We start from the raw sequence: 19,598 nt of genomic DNA on the forward strand, positions 1-19,598 counted from the left end.
CATGGGGCTTGGCCTGTCATTTCTGCCCCCCATGGGAGTCCAGCTGTTAGTCTCTCCTCCCTTTCGCCCCTTCCCCCCCGTGCCCTTCCCCTGTTATTTTTAGTAAAAGTCACACAGGTCATATTCCCATGATGTTTTGTTTATTGCCCATGACCTGTCTGTGACTTTTACTAAAAATAACTGTGACAAAATCTTAACCTTAATTATAATGGAGTGAAACTTCACTATGAGCCATTTGAAGTTTCACTGTAAGAGGAGTGAAAAATCCATTGAAATGTATTGCAGCAACTTGGGACTTAAGCTTCACTAATACCAATATAACTCCCGGAGGGTTTGCCGTTTGCTTGTGAGCCCATCAATCTTTCCTTACAGATCCAAGGGGGCTCATCTAACTACAATCCCAGTTGCAGCAAGGACTCCAGGACAAAAACTGCCCTGTACACTTCTGATTGGAGCACTGGTTTTGGATTCAATTACTATATCTACAAGAACCCAGCTGTTCAAAAGGTAATCAACGGAAAGCTGGGTAAGGTCTCCAGAGACATCTTGAACTAATCAAAAGCCAAGGACTTTTCTCTAAGGGAACAGGGAATAACCAATATAGAAGCAACACTAAAGTTTGGCAGAGTTGAATGGAGTGCTCCAAGGGAAATGAGAATTTTATTAGAGCTCTAAGCTTATATTCCATCATCTCAAGGCCCTGCAGTTGATAAGGGGGAACAAAGTCCCTGTTTACTGTTTCTGTGGATTTTGGAGAAAACATCAGGCCAGAGATTAAGAACGGAGAGACCCTTATCAGGACAGAGTAGTGCTTGATCCTGTCTTTCTTGGAAGTCTCTGTTCCCATCAAGAGGATGGAAATGATAAATGGATCTGCATAACCTACCACTACAGTTTGGAGTAGACACCACAGCCTCCCCCTTAGTGCTTCCTAAGAGATTTTTACTATGTCACTGCCCTATGCATGCTCTCTTCTAATCCGCTGCTGGATTCCTTTGTCTGTGACAATGAGCCCACCATGTACCAGACGGCCAACATTTATGCTTACCTTCCCTTGCCAAAGTTTTTGAAAATACCTATCATTTGGTGCAACCCAGTTCATTCCAAAGGCAGTGTTGGCTCCTCAAAGTACTTTTATAAACCCCAAGGATAAGTGTTCCCAGGCAGGTGTAAATAACAGTGTCTATATAGGACTGTCTCCATCAGAATAAGGGAAATTGCCCTATCTCGTCCTTTGGTTTAGTGGCAGAACTTTTAACAAGGGCTCCCAGAAGCCTTCTGTACTACAGTATTGTGTTAAGGTTCAAGTCATGTCCAAGAACAGGATTTGAATGCTGAAGCTGAAACAAACTTTAGGGGTAGCTGGGGAATTGTTAACTGTTAATGCTAGGATTATCAATTTCTCCACACAGACCGGTAAAGTTAATTATATTAAGCCCTCTGGATCAGTTAAAGTGCAGAACTATATTTAACTGGTACCTTTTAAAGAACTTTAATTTCTGAATGTTGTCTTTTGCTTAGATTTTGGTCAGAAGTCATTAGTATGCTGAACCATATGCTAAAGGAATGATTTATTCTTTCCCTTCTATTTTGCTTACTGGCAAGGGCCATGAACTATGATTGTGAATGTTCTTGCTTTGCCCAGCTAGTGTGACTGATGGCTAGATGGGGAGTTTTAATAGTTTGGCTGCATAAACAGATCACCTTCTCTTTGCTTCCAGACTAAAGATATGATTTATGGCATCACAATAGAGAAAAAGGACAAATGGGTAGAGGAGAAAGGTTTGGTTCTGGCCAAAACTTCTGAACTTTGAGTTAGCTGCTATTGCTCTTCTCTACTGGATCTTATTTTTCTGTGATGGAGCTAAAAGAATGCACGGCTTGTATGATTTATTAATGTGCATTATTGATATCTGGGATGAGGAATGTGAAACTCATGTATCATACAAATGTAGCTGAGAGATTTGTTAACTTTGGCTGAAGTTATTCAAACACTTCTTTTGTCACAGATCCAGCAGTGATTGCAATTGATACACTGTCAATTACAACTTCATACAGTGCTTGTGAAATCAATGCAACTTTTGTTAAAAATAATAAACATCTTAGTATATGGATTTGTATTATGGTTTTTTTTCTGAGAGGGGATTCAATACTGTGTATAGAACAAGAAAAGCAAATGAAACAGCTGCATGGATGGCTCCTGCTTCTGGTCTATCCAGCAGAGCTGTATTGCTGTCGGTTTCGGTCTCCTGTAGTGGCTGACTAGCAGCTGTGGAACAGACTGTCACAGCCAGGGGTACTGGCCCCTTTAAAGGAAGGTGGGGACAGCCCCACCTGGGCCATAACTGACTAGCTGCTTTCCAGCCTAAGGGGGTGGGACTAAGGTGGCTCAGGGGATCGCTTAATAGACATCCGGGCCACATCAAAGCACTGATAGAGCAATCTGGGGGGTGTGGACAGATTCTCATAGAAGCATTGAGCCAGGATCAGCAGGAGGCTGGGTACTCCAGGGGAACCAGGCTGTGGGTCCAGTGCTCTATACCGGAGATAGGAAGGATGCAAGGAATCGACCCTGGCAGGAGCTGAGAATGATACTCCAGAGGAGCCAGGCTGGAGGCTGAGTGCTTCTATCTTAGAGCCAGAATGACACTCAAAATTGTCTGAACCTTGACTATTTCTGGAGACCACTGGATAAACCACCTGGGTGCAATGTGAAACATTTAGTATTTTTAGACTGCTAACTTGAAGAAAAGCTGTCTTGCCAAAATCCTAATGTTCATAATCAAATTTGATAAAATGAGGGGTTTAGTAACTCCAGGAGGTGTGCCCTGTTCTGACTTGTCAGGGCATTCCAGGGAGGGGAGAAACTCATAATCCTTTACAAGGAGTTTTTCAAACTTTGTTTCCTTGGCCATACCATCATCACTTCAGGAGCTGTATGACTGAGGCCTAGGCTCCTTCCTGTTTAGGCCAGCCAGCCATTGACAAGGTGGAGGAAACTAACAACACCAGCAACATCAAGACTCATTGCATGCAGGCCAGATTAGCCTATCGATCTTCAACCAGAAGATCAGGTAGCTAGTGAATGACCAACCGATCCCCAAAGACCATCTTCTGTGGCAAATACCTTTCTAGAAAAACTGAGAATCAGATCTGAGACATTCAAATGGCCACTTAAGTTTTTTTCTCTCATTTTTAAGTCTTTGTTTTTGTTCTGTGTTTTCACCACCAAGCGTGGTGAAGTGAATGTGTGACTGAGCAGCAGACCCATATGAGGACGGTGCTCAAGAAAATAGTAGAGCTTTGTTAAACCTCTTGCTGCCTTGAAGAGGTCAAAGGTTTATGAATCAAAGAAAAAAATGTATATTTAACCACAAACTGTATTATCTTTGACCTGAAAATCTTTGTTAAAGGTAGCAAGGTGGATTTCTTAAGTCGTTTTCACAAATGGTATTGCAACATCTTGTGTGACTCAAGATACTAGCAATTTTCTCCATTTTCTGTCATCTAACCACTAAAATCTAGGCAGGCAGCCACAACTAATATTAGAGCTGTAATTCAAAAATTAGCTTTAGCTTGGGATTTATTAGTTTAGTCCAAACCCTTTGCCTGGAATATACATATAGATTAAATTGGCAATGATAGTGCCCTGTTTAAGCTGTTTTCAAAACAGATTGCTACCTCCCCAAATTGTTCGATCAAGTATATATAGGAATAATCCATTTGATTTTAACCTAATTCAATTAGTCTGATTTGATATTACCCTATTTTAATGTGATCTGTTAAGTTAGAAATGATTTAATAATATCTGTGTAATTTTTAATTACAGTTGTTAAGAGTTAACAATTGGTTGATGTGTCTCAATTGTGCTCACACTTCTGTGGAAGCTCTTGCATGAAAAGTCCCAGCAAATGGGCATTTCTTGGGGATCCAATAGGGGGGATGATGACAGTGCTGTGGTGACAGCACTCCCTCTTTTCACATGGGCAAGGGGAGATCCACCACATGTCCCTTTTATAGTAAGATCTAGGGAAGTGATCTGAGCCCATAGTGAATTAAGTCTGATTCCATTAACTGATTTTGCATGCATGCTGATGTGATATGACTGAGTGCTTGTACTTAGGTGCATGTGCATTTCCCATTGCCCTGTTTCAAGACTTTGGCTGCAGTCATGTGACCTTGAGTCCCCACACTCTGCTGAAATGTACATGCACATAACGGACCAACACTCTGTTGAATGTGGCTATGACTAGAAGAACAAACATAGTTAGCATGAATGCTGTAGCTTTTGTAGTCAAAGTTTCTATTGAATGACAAGGGAGCCCTCTCTATACAACCTGATACCTATAACGTTGCATAGGTGGTCTATCACTTTATTTAAAACATAATTGCAGAAAACCGCAAAGGCCCAGATCCACAAAGGGATTTGTTATGACCCCAGTGTCACAAAACTTGGAAAATCACAGAACAACAATGCACTGAACAAATTTTGAGTGAAGAGCCTAGGTTCCTATATAAAGAATAGGGAGAAATAGGTGCCTTAGCATGTGATCCACAAAAGGCAGCGTGTGTGTTAAGCCCCTCCCCTCTCACAGAGAAAGGTATCTAAGTCTGGGCTGCAAGGAGGTGCCTATCTCTGCTTGTGATCCATGAACTCACTACAGGGCTCCATCTGGTAGGTGCGCTTAGAGGCCTCCTTATTCCACACAAAACATTTTAGATGGTGGTCAGGAGAGTAGGTGCAGGGGAATGACCTCCCTTGTAACTAGGGTTGGATTAATTAGATTTTTAACAGTAAATGTTGGTGAACATCAATTTCACTGTACACACATATTGATTGAAAAAAATTTCCATTGATAATCAAAATTCACAGATAAGCAGCATTACCTTACCTCAAAACTTACTAGAATTCAGTTTAAGGATATTTACTTTGTATTAGGGCTGTCGATTGATCACAGTTGACTCAAAAAGATTAATTGTGATTTAAAAAATTAATGACAATTAATTGCAGTTTTAATCGCACTGTTAAACAATAGAATACCAATTGAAATTTATTAGCTATTTTTTGATGTTTTTCTACATTTTCAAATATATTGATTTAAATTGAAACACAGAATACAAAGTATACAGTGCTCACTTTATATTATTTTTATTACAAATATTTACACTGTAAAAATGATGAACAAAATAAATAGTATTTTTCAATTCACCTCATACAAGTGTCATAATGCAATCTCTTTATCATGAAAGTGCAACTTACAAATGTAGATTTTTGTTGTTGTTACATAACTGCACTCCAAAACAAAACAATATAAAACTTTAGAGTCTACAAGTCCACCCAGTCCTCCTCCTTATTCAAATTACTAAGACAAACAAGTTTGTTTACATTTACGGAAGATAATGCTGCCCGCTTCCTATTTACAATGTCATCTGAAAGTGAGAACAGGCATTCACGTGGCACATTTGTAGCCAGTATTGCAAGGTATTTACATGCTAGATATGTTAAACATTCGTATGACCTCTCATGCTTCAGCTACTATTCCAGAGGACACGCTTCCATGCTGATGACACTCATTAAAAAAATAATGCGATAATTAAATTTTGACTGAACTCCTTGGGGGAGAATTGTATGTCTCCTGCTCTTTTTTACCTGCATTCTGCCATGTATTTCATATTATAGCAGTCTCGGACGATGACCCAGCACATATTGTTTGTTTTAAAAACACTTTCACTTCAGATTTGACAAAACGCAAAGAAAGTACCAATGTGAGATTTCTAAAGATAGCTACAGCACTCAACCCAAGGTTTAAGAATCTGAAGTGCCTTCCAAAATCTGAGAGGGACAATGTGTGGAGCATGCTTTCAGAAGTCTTAAAAGACACCCCATAACTTAAAATTTAAATCAATAAACATCTTAAAAAAAAATTAAACTCGCAGAGTTGTGCAAAATTGTGGGATTTAAACTGATAAAAATTAAAAAATTCTAAAAATAAACACCAATATTATCTGAAGTTGTAAAAAAATAAAAATGGAATTGTGCCAAGCCTACTTCTAACTTTTAGCCCACTGGTTAGAGTATTTACCCAGGATGTGGGACACTGCTGATTCAAGAATCCTCCAACCCTGCCTGATGAGGGGAAGATTTAAATAAGCATCTACCATCTTTCAGGTGAGTGCCCTAATTACTGGGCTATGATGTAATTCTCATGCTTTGTCCTAATGAATAATTAATTAAAGTGGAACAACATCAGTAGGAGAGGTTGAGGGAGACCCACATCAGAACTCATAGTTGAGTGGTCAGAGCACTCAATTTATAGGTGGCTGATCACTGCTCAAATCCCATCTCCTCATCAGGTAGAGTGCTTTCTTATATCTTGGGTAAGTACCCTAACCACACGGCTCAAGGAGTGCCCCTCCTCTAGGGCTGTTTTTGTGTGAAGTTGGGTGGCCTCTCAGTATACCTACTGTGCTGGACCCCACAGATAGAGAAGATAGGTGTTCGCCTTGCTCTCCTCCCCTGACTTGTGGATCACACGAGCGATTAGGCAAGAGATAGGTGTCCGGATGCTTAGAGTGAGGTAATAACGCATATGCCGACCAAGCATCGGTGCCTAGGGAAATTTTACAGTGGAAATTTAGGTGCTGAAATTTAGGAAATTTAGGTGCTGAAATTTAGGAAATTTAGGAAATTACCTACAGAGTAACGCGGCAACTGAGTGGGAGTTTTGTGGATCACATTAGCACCTAAAAATGGGACTTAGGTGCCTAAATCTGGGGGTTAGGCCACAAAGTACCTCTGTGGATGTGGGCCACAGTAACTTCTTTTAAAACTCTCTTCCACTCCCTCTTAAAGACTATTCCTGTAGTCCTTACACAGGTAAAACGTACAGTGAAGTCCTGGAAGGACTGCAGGATGGGACCTTAGGACTTGTCTACACACAGTTTTTGTATTGCTAAATTATGTTGGCTTATGAATTGATACAGTTAAAGAAGAACAAACCCCCGAGTGTGGACACAATTATACCAGTATAAAGGTGCTTATCAGTAGCCATACTGCAGTTACACTGGTATAAAGGTACTTATATCAGTAGCTATACTGGCATAAGCACCTTTATACCGGTATAACTGTGTCTACACAAGGGGTTGTACTGATTTATCTGTATTGGTAGAAAATCATGCCTCTGTCTGAAATAGTTAAATTGATACAGCTACTGTGTAGACCAGGCCTTAGTCTCTTTTAAATTTCCTAATAGATTTTAGTTTCCTTTCTAGTATGAGCCTCGGGTTTGCCACTCAATAGCTGCAGTAGTAAGTAGTAGGAAGTAACCAAGTATAATTGTATGAAGAAAAACTTGTTTTAAAACATTTTATTAGAAACAAGATTTTGTGAGATGGATTAATATTTAAAATCCTAGTATTTCTGGCAATAAATTCACATTTATTTGATTTCCCTCCCCCCTCCAGTTTCTCACATAGTTAGAATGAAAATAATTAATTGATACTAATATACCTGGAAATGGTTTGTCAGTGTAGATACAGTTAATATTGACAATAGAAAATATTCAGCAGGTGGTATCATGTAATATCCTGCATATAAGAGATGATATGAGGCCCAGTTCTGCTCCCATTAGGCCAGGGTGACCAGATGTCCCGATTTTATAGGGACAGTCTCGATATTTGGGGCTTTTTCTTATATAGGTGCCTATTACCCCCCTACCCCCACCCTCACCCCGATTTTTCACACTTGCTATCTGGTCACCCTAGCTCCCATATAGATAAGGAGGGCTTCAAAAGGAGCAGCAGCAGATCTGTATGCAATTTTTACTAATAACAAACATTAACAGAAGAAAAAAGTTACTCAATGAAATTTGAATGTGTATGTATACCACAGTTCTAAGAATCCTAACTTCCATATTTGTAAATGTTTAACAGTTATGGAGGGAAAGATAAGTAAACTCACAGGTCATGTAGGGGAAATTTATTTTAAAGGCACAAATGGCCTAATTCACATTCCCTTTCAGTGAGAACTGGGCACCTGAGATTTTCAAAGGCATAAGTGGCCCTTGCAATCTCTTAAATAAATGTACATATGAAATGACTCTGGATTTTTGATTACAGCTATCATGACAGTTACTGATTCCAGGATTTTTTTTTAAATGTAAGGCTATTAATCACTTGTCATTCTGAAATTTGTGTGTAGTTAAAAATACACAATGAACAAATGTCACTGAGGATCATAACCACTTCAGAGTGTAATCCTGGAGCGTAAGGGAAAGAACAATAGTTCAATGACAAAATTGTTTGGACAAGAGACAGCCAGACAGGCAGTGAGAGCTATAAGAGTTTTAATTTCCCAGAGGAGTCATAAGGATCCTCTCTTCCTAGTATGTGAAAAAGACAAATATAATTAAAGAGTTGCCAGGTTCATTAGCTCTGGCAATTCATGGTTACCACAGCATGTGCATTGTTCCTGTTATTTTGTTATAGTTACGTTGTTCCAAAACAATGCATGTGACTTTTAACTGTATTTACATTAGTTTTGCCCCTTTCATCATGAATGATCCAGTGACTCTTTAAAAATGACTAAATGACAGTATGAGCTGCATTAAGATTTAAGATTCCAAACTCTCCTCTGGAAGAGCAATAATTCAGACTCCAGTAATAACACTGATAGAAACCTACTAGCCCACCAAGTGCACTTTGGGGTGTCTTAGTCTGAAGTGTTAGAACCAACAGCAGAGAGTGTTTCCTGATCCCACTCATGAGGGGTGGGAGGCAATCTGACCATCCATTTGAAGATATCTTGGTCTTTGGAAAGAAGGTCTCCCAAAGATCTGAGAGGGTGAAGCAGGGCAGCTCTATGTGCAGTGTAGAACGAAAAGAGGCATGTTTGCTGCCTTGTTCAGCTGGTAAGGTGAGGAGGTTTGAAGGTCATGAAGAGAGAAAATTAATAGCAGGAGCTTCAGTATTTGCAATTATTTCAAAGGCATATGAGCCAATGAAATAACTTGAAACAGTGAAGTTGAAATAAAATGTGTGAATAGACCGCAACTCAATTAGGAAGAATGGCATCTTATGATCTCATCTTCAACCGAGCCCCTAAAGGATATTTTTTGTGTATTACAAGTCCACAACTATGGTCAATGCTGTAAATAGATAATTTTATATAGCACAACAAATAAAGTAAAAATAAAAATAAAAAATTTTAAAAAAGTGAAATCCCACTAGATCTCATTAGATGAGAAAAAGCTACCACCCCAAAAGACTTATCTAAGTTGAACCACTGACGGCAGAATAGAGCATCAACAGCAATCAAAGTGAGTATTATGGTTTTGTTTCAGAGTTAGACATATACATTGAGATTTTCAAAGCAGACCATTGACTTTCATGGAAGATGTATTGCTAAATCCCCTGGACTCCTTTTAAAATCTCAATAATACTGGATACAAAAAAGGCATTGTCGTGGTGTATACTGGCCTTTTGAAGCTAGAGGGTGAAGTCTCAGGAGCCAGACTACCCCATTCCAGGCATACTGGGGATGACAGAAGACCCAAGGAAAGATAGAAGCAGATGCTGAGAGAGATGAAACTGGAGTAACAGTTAGCATCTGAAAAATCCCCAGGCTGCTATTCTCTTTAGGGCCCAGGACCAGGAGTGTAGAACAGGGCACCTCTCTTTCTCAGCCAACCAAAATGAGTTCTGGGAAGGAGGCCAGCATACGATCTGCTGGTTCCCTCATAAGAGAGACTACACTGTCAGACCCCTAAGTGTTGTTGTTATATCAACCTAACTGGCAATATAGACACCACTATGTTGACAGGAGGGTTTCTTCCATTGGCATAGCTACTGCATCTCATGGAGGTGGAGTACCTACGCTGATGGAAGAAGTTCTACTGTCAGCATGGGTAGTGTCTTCACTAAGCGCTATAGACAAGCCCGAGATAATAGCAGGAAGAGAACTACTTGCTTGCCTGACTCCTCTAGGTCAGGGAGAATGAGATGGACCTCTGCTCCATTAGGAATGCCTGGGAGAGTGAAAGGAATATGGTTGTGCAGATTTATTGCTGTTGCAAGTTTCCCTTTATTTTGAGAGAATTTGCTGTCAGCCTGGGCAGAGCTGAGTGCAAGCTGTTTAAATGACAGCTAGGAGAAGCTGGCTCAGGGACACTGCCTGTTACAGGCATGTTCAGTGGCTCCCCATATCTGGCTCTTGATCCCCAATGCCTATTTCTGTTACTGAAACTTCTGTACAATAATTCTTCATTTTTATAGAGGTGAATACCAAAGAGGTATACGTTAATTATAGTATTTATTGATTATCCTAACAGCATCAGAAAGCCAGAACATTTTAAGTCTCAAATTAATGTTTATTATGCTTTGTCAGGAAGAGTCTAATTCAAGATAATTGTGTTTTGCAATTTTTCTATTTACGTAACTAATGAAATGCACTCAGGGATGAAGCATCTTGGATTATTTTATGGCATTTCTTTTTATTGTGATACAGAGTTAAAGAAAACAAACACATTCAAAATAGCTAAAACTTCTAATATTCCAAGTCCCTGGTCCTACATATGCAAAAGTCCAGTTGACTTACATGGGCTCAAAACTTCATTTTGTGCAGTCTTCAAGAATATGGGAGCTGGCCTGTAGGTGACAGGACAATACCTGTGAGTTCAGGTGCCATATTACTTGGCTAGGGCTCTGGAAAGGCAATGGAATCATCAAAGTTAGAGATGAAGTAAGAGATGACCTATTTGGTTATCCAGGCAATCTCCAAGCCAGTGCAGTATTGTTTCCCAAAGTACATTTTCCAGGCGTTTGTTGGTCTAGTTTTAAGTGTTCCAAGCAATGCTTTACTTAGGAGACTCTTCATAGGTTTATATGTCCCTGTTGACATTTTTCTTCCTGAGCTTTGACCTCAATTTACCTTTTCTTAATCTAATCCCATTGCTTCTAGCTATTGCTTCTATTGTATTATTCAAATGACAGTAATGCACTTTGATAAAGTGTTGATGAATTATTTAATTTGATACACAGGAGTATAACTAGAAGTAAAGTAGTAATTACAGTAGTTATAATTACAGTAGTGCCTAGAGACTTGGACAGAGATCAGAGCCCTATTGTGCAGAACAGAAACAAGGGATCCATGATACCTTTGGGTGCAGATTCACCTCTCCTCATATCACAGTGTGAGTGTGACAACGTGCAGCAAGTAATCCTAGCACCAGCCAATACAGCTATCCCTAACACAGTGAAGGGCAGTTGGACTGCAATGCAGATGAGGGAGAAAAAGTACAGTTCTGATAAAGCCACCCTTTATCTCAAACACTTAGCACTCTAACTAGACAAGATGGATAAGGGGAATGAGAAAGCAATTGAGACACACAGATTGGATAACATGACCAAGCTCATGTGAGAAGTCTGGTCCGGAATTGAAACAAAATTTCCTGAGTTCCAGCCTTAATCACAAGACTATCTTGCCTGTCTACGGTTAGAGCAAGTAAATTGGCATATGATATCATGGGTTCTTTTCCCACTTCTGCCAGTGACTGGTGCCTCAGTTTCCCTGGACTTAATTCCTTTTTACAGGATATAAATCCAAATAAAGTCAATGATTGACTCATATAGGGGAAGTTTAACTCATATTTGTAAAACTTATACATTTATATTTGTAAAAAAAAAATAACTCCCTCCCTAGATTTCTGTGAGGCTTAATTCATTAATGGTTGTAAAGTATATTGAAATTTGGGGATTGAAAATCACCATAGCAGAGCAAAATACTCAGACCGCATTTCATCAGGACTCCTTAATTCCTAAAGCCCTGTCTATGCTAGGATTATGTTGCTAACCTTTCCCACCATTTTGTCACCACAGTTTCAGCTCCACCAGTGGGTGTAATGGGCGTGTGTGAGCACAGACAAAGACTCCAGGCTGCTGCTACTGGAGTTTTAAGCACTATGTCATCCAAGTCTGCTCAGAGCAGGTGAAGATGACATGGCGAGAGCTGTGTGAATAACTGATTTTTCAGTTTGTTAGCCAAATTAAAAAAAAAACAAGTTTTAAATTGACCCAAAATGAAAATTTTTAGGCAAAACAAAAAAGTCTAAAAATTTGCATTTTGGGTCAACCAAAATGGTTTGATTGACCTGAAACAAAATGGGTGTGTTTAGTTTTCAAGTGTGGGGTGGTTGAGTTTTTTGTTTGGTCTTTGTTTTAATAAAATGGAAGTCAGGTTCAACACCAAAAATCATTTTGAAGATGTCACAACAGAACATTGAGGCCTTTTTGGGGGGGGGATTTTGTTTTCTTCTTTTCACTGAAGCAATGGATTGGTCAATCCACATCTGCCTTTTGCAGCTGGGCAGGAGGAAGGGGTCCTGGCTGAAAACTTTTGCCCAGCTCTCTAGCCATGGGGCTGCCGCTGGTCCCTTGTCTTCACTACCATCCCCGCCCCGTTGGAATTGCAGCCGTGCTGGTTAACCGGGAAACCGATTGCGTAGGACAGGAGGCGGTGGGTGGGCGCTGACAGCCAAGGAGTTAACAGGACTTTATTCCGATTGCTCCCCGCACCTCCTCCACCCTACCACTCACCTGCGCTTTGTCACTGCCAGAGCCACTGAGCGGGCAGGGAGCAGCGTCCCCAGGGGAGGCGCAGGGAGAAGGAAAGGGTGGAGAGAGCCCGGCGCGGGAGCATTTCCTGCACCTGTGGGATGACTCAGCGGGCCCCTCGGCCCCCCAGCCCCGCGCGCGGCGCAGAGGTGCGCGCCGCCGGCGGGCAGGGGAGCCGCGAGTGACAGCGGGGAGCGCCGCGCTCGCTCCGCGGAGGGGCGCCAGCGCCGGCCGGAGGGCTGCGGGATGGCCGTGGGCTCCGGCAAGATGCAGCCCCCGTGCGAGAGCGCGGAGCCCGCCCTGAGCCGCAGGCCGAGCGCCCGGCACCACGAGCCGCAGCAGCAAGTGCAGCTGCGGCAGAAGCTGAGGGAGCTGCCGGCGCGGCTGCGGAGCGGGCTCACGCTGCGGAGGAAGAACCCCGCCGCCGGGGGCCGGGTGAGTGAGTGAGTGACCCGCTGGCCCTGCCCTGCAGCTGCAGCGGCCCCCCCCCCCATAACCCCGCTGACAGCTCCGGGAGACCAGTGGCCTCGGCCCCACGCCCTGCGGAGGGGAGTTCCCAGGAACTGCCCCTTTCCGCCCCCGTGCACAAGGGGGTAGGCTCGACTCCCTGGCTTGTGCTCGCCCGGGCAGGAGGGGGTGGGGCGGGGCTGTCCTGTGAGTCACCGGTGCAGGAGTCCTGCTCCTACCTAGAGAGCTCGGTGCCTTCTCCGGCTCCAGCAATAACCGCCTGCCTCTGTGATCTAGAGGGAAGTGGGGCTTGCTGCATGCTTGAATGGCAGGGGCTGTGTTCAAATGCTGGGCCAGGTCTGGGTGTCTTGGTTTGTTCTGCCCCAGGCTGGCGTAAGGCCCGCCAGCAATGCCCTGGTAGGGGGGCTTTCTGGCTAGCACATTAGTCAGTGAGCCCTGGAGTAGTGCTTCATGGATGCACAATAAGCAGGAATTACTCGGGAAGTTATAAGCAGCTCTGGCTGGGAAATGGTTTTTCCACCCTGTAGCATTTCAAGATATCAAAAAGTTTCCTGTTAGGACCAAACAGGCCTTTTGAAATTTCTTGCAAAAAAACCCAAGTGGGGTTGGGGGAGAGAGACACCTACTCCAGAATAGCTTATAGGCCAGTGGTTAGAGCACTTATCCGAGACTCGGGTTCAAGCCCCTAGTCTGAATCAGTGCTTTACTCACCAGCTTATTGACTACTGTTGGCCTGGGTCTCTCTCCTGGAGCAGAAATTCCATCCTGGACCCGAGAAACCCTTCCTGATGAAAGTTTTGTCAAAACGGGTAAATTTCTGTGAAAAGTTTTGGCTTCAACCAATCAGCGTGTTCTGACAGCTGCGTTTTGTTGAAAAATTTCTGGCCAGTTCTAGATATAAGGCACTTCTGTGGCACCATAACAAGATCTCAAAGCACAATAATGAATTTTCACATTCCTAATTTAGTCTTTATTAATTTGTAAAATAAGGATTTATTCCCATTTTGCAGATTGGGCCATCAAAGCACAGAAAAGCTAAAATTATTTTCCAAGGTTCACTTAGTGAGTAAGTGCCAGAGCCAGAAATGTAACCAAAAATTCCCAGTCGTGTTCCTCCAAGTGGACCATACTCTTCTCAGTGCTAGTGGCACAACAGGTGCTAATTCAAGTCTGTTTATAAGGCCCTAATGATAAAAGCTAATACAGATGGGTGGGGAGCTCCACACATGTGCAGAGGTTTGCCTGCATGGATCAGTGTGGAGGAGTGGGCTTAAATCGATATACTTTATTATTGGGTTTACTCATTATCTGGTATGTATTTTAAAACAAACACTATAGCTGAAGAAGTGCTAGGACTGGTTAGACATACAGCTATTCATGCAAATCTTCATATTTTTATCTTGTTTTCCTCTAATATGGAAAACTTGCAAAAATGTATCAAAAGGACACTGCTAAGGTGTTCCACACAGTTTTTAGAAAGTAATTTCTAATAATTTCTTGAAAGATTTGAAGCTCAAGTCTTTTACATTCCAGCTGTTCTTGTCCTCTTTCACATATACTCAAGGGCAAATAAGGGGTGGGGAATAATGGCATTCTCTAAGGGTATGTCGGCACTGTTCTTAACTCAGGTTAGCTAATTTGGGTTAAAATAGTAGTGTAGACATGGTGCCAATTTGGGTTTGTAGCTTGAATTCAACCCAAGGTTCCCTACAGGCTTTAGGTTAGGGTGCTAACCTGAGTTAAAGTGAGTTGCTGTGTCTTCATTGGTATTTTAACCAAAGTTAGATAAACTGAGAACACACACACACTTTTTTTTTTTTTTTTTTTGTTCCGTGTAGATCTACCATGAGACACTCTGCTCATTCATGAAACTACAATGAGATTCCACCCACAGCAGATTATGGAAATCTGTTAACATGATTTCCCTTTTATAAATCTTGTGTTCTTTAATCAGACTTTAAATAGTTAACATGAACACTTACACTGTAAATATTTGGGCATCTGAGTTGCCCATCTGTCTTCTCACGGGGGTTTTATTTCACGTCTCTCAGCTAATGTTTCATGCTGTCTCTAGACTCCATACCATCTAGCCCCAAACTGGCTGCTTTGATTCCTGCACATACTCATGTACAGCAGAAATATACCACAAAAGAGCAGATGACACTTAGTTGTCATGTCATCACTACCTTTGCATCACAGAACAAATGCCCGATTGCTATCTCCTTTGATTCACCTTGCAGTTTTTCTTGAGCTGTCTATCTTTGTAGAAGAGAGTGGGAGCTGTGGATTTTGGGAGTCCAGGACCCTAAACAACCCCACAGATCTCTGGGATCTGCATGGAATGAGTTCATGCTGCAAGAAGAGTCGCTGCTGCACTGTATGCAGGATGGCTCCAGCAGGAGCCATTAGGCCAGTGCCTGGGTTCTCCTGATCCCATGCAGTAGTAGTGCTCACTGTTGGGTTATCTGTCTGGAAATTTCTGGGCTCTGGGGGACAGTGTTGTTGAGGAGCAAGATAGTGCCATTCTTCCATTTCACCAGGACTCTATGGGTGTGTCTACACTGCAGCTAGCAGTTAGCCTCCCAGCTTGCATACACAGACTCGCACTAGTGTGCTAAAAATAGCAATTTGGATGCTGCTGTTTGGGCGGTAGCTCAGACTCTTAAGCCTACCTGATCCCAGGTCTGAGCTTGGATGGCTATCCTAAGTCTCTGCTGGAGCTGCAGTGTCCACAATGCTAGCCTGAACCCTGCTATCGTGAGTCTGTCTACCCTGATTCAGATATTTGTAGTGTAGACATACCCTATGAAGCTCCACCCCAAGCAGTTTCAGCAAAGTGACCAGAAAGATCCTAAAAAGGTGTTATTTACACATGCCTCCTTCTGTATAGAAAAGGGATAGCTATATGTCTGGTGTACGGGACTTCCTCTGTATGTGTATCCATAGGGAAAAATCCAGCTTCATCAGGTTTAAGCAGGTGCATTGCTACTAATTCGTTCTTAGGGTATGTCTACAGAATTTGGGGGCGTGCCTCTGAGCCTTGGTAGACAGATATGATAGCTCTGCTCAAGCTGGTGTGCAAAAAATAAACAGTGTGGCCCCAGCGGTACAGGCAGCAGCTAGGATTAGCCACCTGAGTTTATACTTGTACTAAGGTGGCTATCCCTAAGCATGCCATGTCACCATGCATGCCCATTCTGCTGCTGTTAGTATGCTTTCTCGAGCAGAGCTGTCGTGTGTCTCTCTGCCTGCACGTGGAAGCACGCTTCCAGCTGCTGTGTAGGCATACCCTTGGTATTAGGTGAAACTGTTCTCAGGTGAACTCGGACTCACTGAAATCCCTTTTTGTTTGTTGTTTACTTTTCTAGGATGGCATCCTGTCACACTGAATAGGGCATAGGACTGGGAGTCATGAGACCTGTGTTCTGTTCCTGGGCCTGACACTGACTTGCTATGTGACTTAAGGCAAATCACTTAATTTCTCTCTGAGTTTCCCTGTATATAAAATGGGGATAATGATACATAACCATGCTTTGCGATATAACAATGATAAAGCACAGTATAAGTGCTAAGGCTTTTGCAGCTTTTTAAGATTGCATGTCAGTAAGTGCTGCTGAAATTTTCTTTAATTAGAAAAAAAGAAGCATTTGGGGTAGAGAGAAATGTATAAAGAATGGCATAAACTCTGCAAACAGATATAAGAAAAAAAGTCAATATTTTCATCTCTTTGATCTGTCAGTCTTGTCAGTGCCCCATTTAGGCAACAGAATGTTCAAGGACTAATTCCAAACTTCCAGTCTGTGACAGGAATGACTAAGAACTGCCTTACAATTACTTTGCATATGGTGATATAAAATATGCATGTTCCCCTCAGTTCAGTGGAGCAAAAAACTGGACTATATATTTCTGACCTGTGTTGATTCTCTATAACCAGGTTTTCCCTAATTTCAGAGACTGGTAGAATTTAGAGCTGAAAGAAAAGACCTACTAGAACAAGGCTTGGAAAGGCTCAATAACCATTTCTGGACTGCAGATGTTAGTGTTTCATATGCAGATCTGGTAAACAACTAGGCCAAAGTAGAGCAGACTGATTCTAGATAAACTTTTCTTTAATCTAGATGGTCGTGAAAAGAGTTTTCTTTGGTCAGAGGAACCCACAACTTCATTTTGCTGATATTTTGCTCCACTGGACCCAGAGGAGCCTCTCTGGGTATGTCTATACAGCAGTTAGATATCAGTGGTTGGCCCATGTCCGCTGACTCAGGCTCACGGGGCTCGGGCTAAGGGGCTGTTTAATTGCGCTGTAGATGTTTGGGCTCGGGTTACAGCCTGAGCTCTGGAACCCTCCCTGGTTGCGAGGTCCCAGAGCTCAGGCTCCAGCCTGAGCCCAAATGTCTACGTCACAATTAGACAGCCCCTTATCCCAAGCCTTGTGAGCCTGAGTCAGCTGATATGGGCCTGCTGCAGATGTTTAATTGCAGTGTACACATACCCTCTGAGGCCAGTAATGTTCCTTTAGACCCAGGGCCTCTGAGAATGTGTTTTATCCATCCGAAGATCTCTGGGGACTGCGAAGTCCCCTAAAGGACTAGAGGAAACAAAAAATTCAAGTTTCAGAGTAGCAGCCGTGTTAGTCTGTATTCGCAAAAAGAAAAGGAGGACTTGTGGCACCTTAGAGACTAACCAATTTATTAGAGCATAAGCTTTCGTGAGCTACAGCTCACTTCCTCAGGAAGTGAGCTGTAGCTCACGAAAGCTTATGCTCTAATAAATTGGTTAGTCTCTAAGGTGCCAAAAAATTCAAGTAATCTCTTTTTTTACTTTAAGCAAGTCAAGAAAGACATGGTTTCTAGTTCAGATTTGTACAGGTCAGCTCTGACCTCCTCTTTCTGCATTCAGGTAATAGGGCTGATCCTCAGCAAAATCCAGGCCCCTACTGGTCCCTCTAAGAGCACTGAATTATTTACACTCAAGGAGAACACTGAATAGGGAAGAGTGGAAGAAGAAGTGATCATTTTAAAAAATATGGAACGTTGAAAGGTAATCCTTCCTCTCAACTTCTGAGTGCATCCTGTCTTCTCCGTTCAATGTTCCAGGTCCCAGTCCTACAACCACCTGGGAATGGAAAAAAACTTTACTTTCATTAATATTGATTGTAGTCAGAAGGGCTACTTGTGTGAGTAAAGTCATTGTTATGCCTGTTTGCAAGATCTGGCTCTGGGAGATTTCTGTTAGTTTTGGGGGCAGAGACTGTACTTATTTGTACCTTGTAAAGCACAGTCACATTGTTGGTACTTTAAATAAAAGTGTTTGTTGGATACCAAAGGAAAGAAAATTTGAGTTTTGCGCATAGGTGCTAGAACTGGAGGTGAGGGGGATGCTGCCACCCCCCTAGCTTGAAGTTCTTTCCATCATATACAGTGATTACCGTTTGGTTTAATGCCTCTCAGCACCCCAACTGTATGAATTGTTCCAGCACCCCAGGCTTTTTGTTCTTCATTTTAGTTTAAACAAGGCAACAAAGAAAGAACGTGGTGTGAGTTCTACACCATCCAGTTTAAGGGCAAGCGTCTTCCATTCAGGAGGCAGTTCTCTATTGCACGGTTTGTATTTGTTAATGTGTAGAGCTTCCATTGCGTTCAGGTTGTGTTATGTTCCTGGACGTGCAGAACATACAGTACAGATTGTGGATCAGAGAGGAGAGGCAGAGCTTTGCCCTAAATATTTTACAGTTATAAACACTATTGGCTGTGTTTAGATAATTGACTTTATTGTTTTTCTGTATGAGAGCATTAATGAAGGGTGTAAGGTACAGTATTCTGTTCCCTGGAAAACCACTGAAATCAATGTATAAAATAAAATACTGGACTATCATTGTGGGTGATGTAACTGTTATCATTATAGAGGGGGAATGACTAATACTGGTGGCACTTGCTTTAAATCCTGAATTTTACTGACTTTGAAGTTCCACTTAGTAACTTCAAGCAGCGTACAGCTTAGCAGGTATTATTATGTGACTAAAAATATATACTGCTGAATTTTTCCTATAATAATTGGCTTATTATATACGCCTACCAAATGTTTCATCGTATCTTTTAATTTGGCAGTATTGTAACTGGTGACACATGAGATGCTGAGTAATGATTAAGACATTGGTGGGATGGTGACCACCATAGCTCCTGGGAAACTGAATCTCCAACTGCCAGATGCTGGGACTGGACAACAGGGGATGGATCATTGGAATATTGCTCTGTTCTGTTCATTCCATCTGAAGCATCCAGCACTGACCTATGTCAGAGGCAGGATGCTGGGCTAGATGGAGCACTTGTCTGATCCAGTAGGCCATTCTTATGTAACTTCAGTGTCTATATTTTTGGTGTTTTGTTTTTTTAATACAAACTGTTTCAAAGTGAGTGACAAAACTGAGAATATTTATAATAATCATGTGTCATATTGTTGTGTGGGAAACATTGACTGGCTGTGATGCATAAATACAGTAGAACCTTGCTAAGTAACCAGTC

General features: G+C 42.0%; 1 protein-coding gene and 1 long non-coding RNA gene across 4 annotated transcripts in view; both read left to right on the top strand.

The window, feature by feature from the left end:
• The window catches only part of LOC140907548 (uncharacterized), a 124,062-nt gene extending 121,989 nt beyond the window's left edge, over positions 1-2,073 (top strand). Inside the window, exon 6 of the long non-coding RNA XR_012157530.1 lies at positions 373-2,073. This is a non-coding gene — a long non-coding RNA (uncharacterized lncRNA). The remainder of the gene's footprint in view (positions 1-372) is intronic.
• A 10,735-nt stretch (positions 2,074-12,808) lies between these two features.
• Positions 12,809-19,598, top strand: part of RAPGEF5 (Rap guanine nucleotide exchange factor 5) — a 219,319-nt gene continuing 212,529 nt past the window's right edge. For all 3 annotated transcript variants that reach the window (XM_073333740.1, XM_073333743.1, XM_073333742.1), the window contains exon 1: positions 12,809-13,044. In XM_073333740.1, coding sequence (XP_073189841.1) covers positions 12,856-13,044 — 189 coding nt within the window. In that variant the 5' untranslated portion in view covers positions 12,809-12,855. The remainder of the gene's footprint in view (positions 13,045-19,598) is intronic.

The sequence above is a fragment of the Lepidochelys kempii genome, chromosome 2 (genome assembly GCF_965140265.1).
Source record: "Lepidochelys kempii isolate rLepKem1 chromosome 2, rLepKem1.hap2, whole genome shotgun sequence".
Classification (NCBI taxonomy): Eukaryota; Metazoa; Chordata; order Testudines; family Cheloniidae; genus Lepidochelys; species Lepidochelys kempii.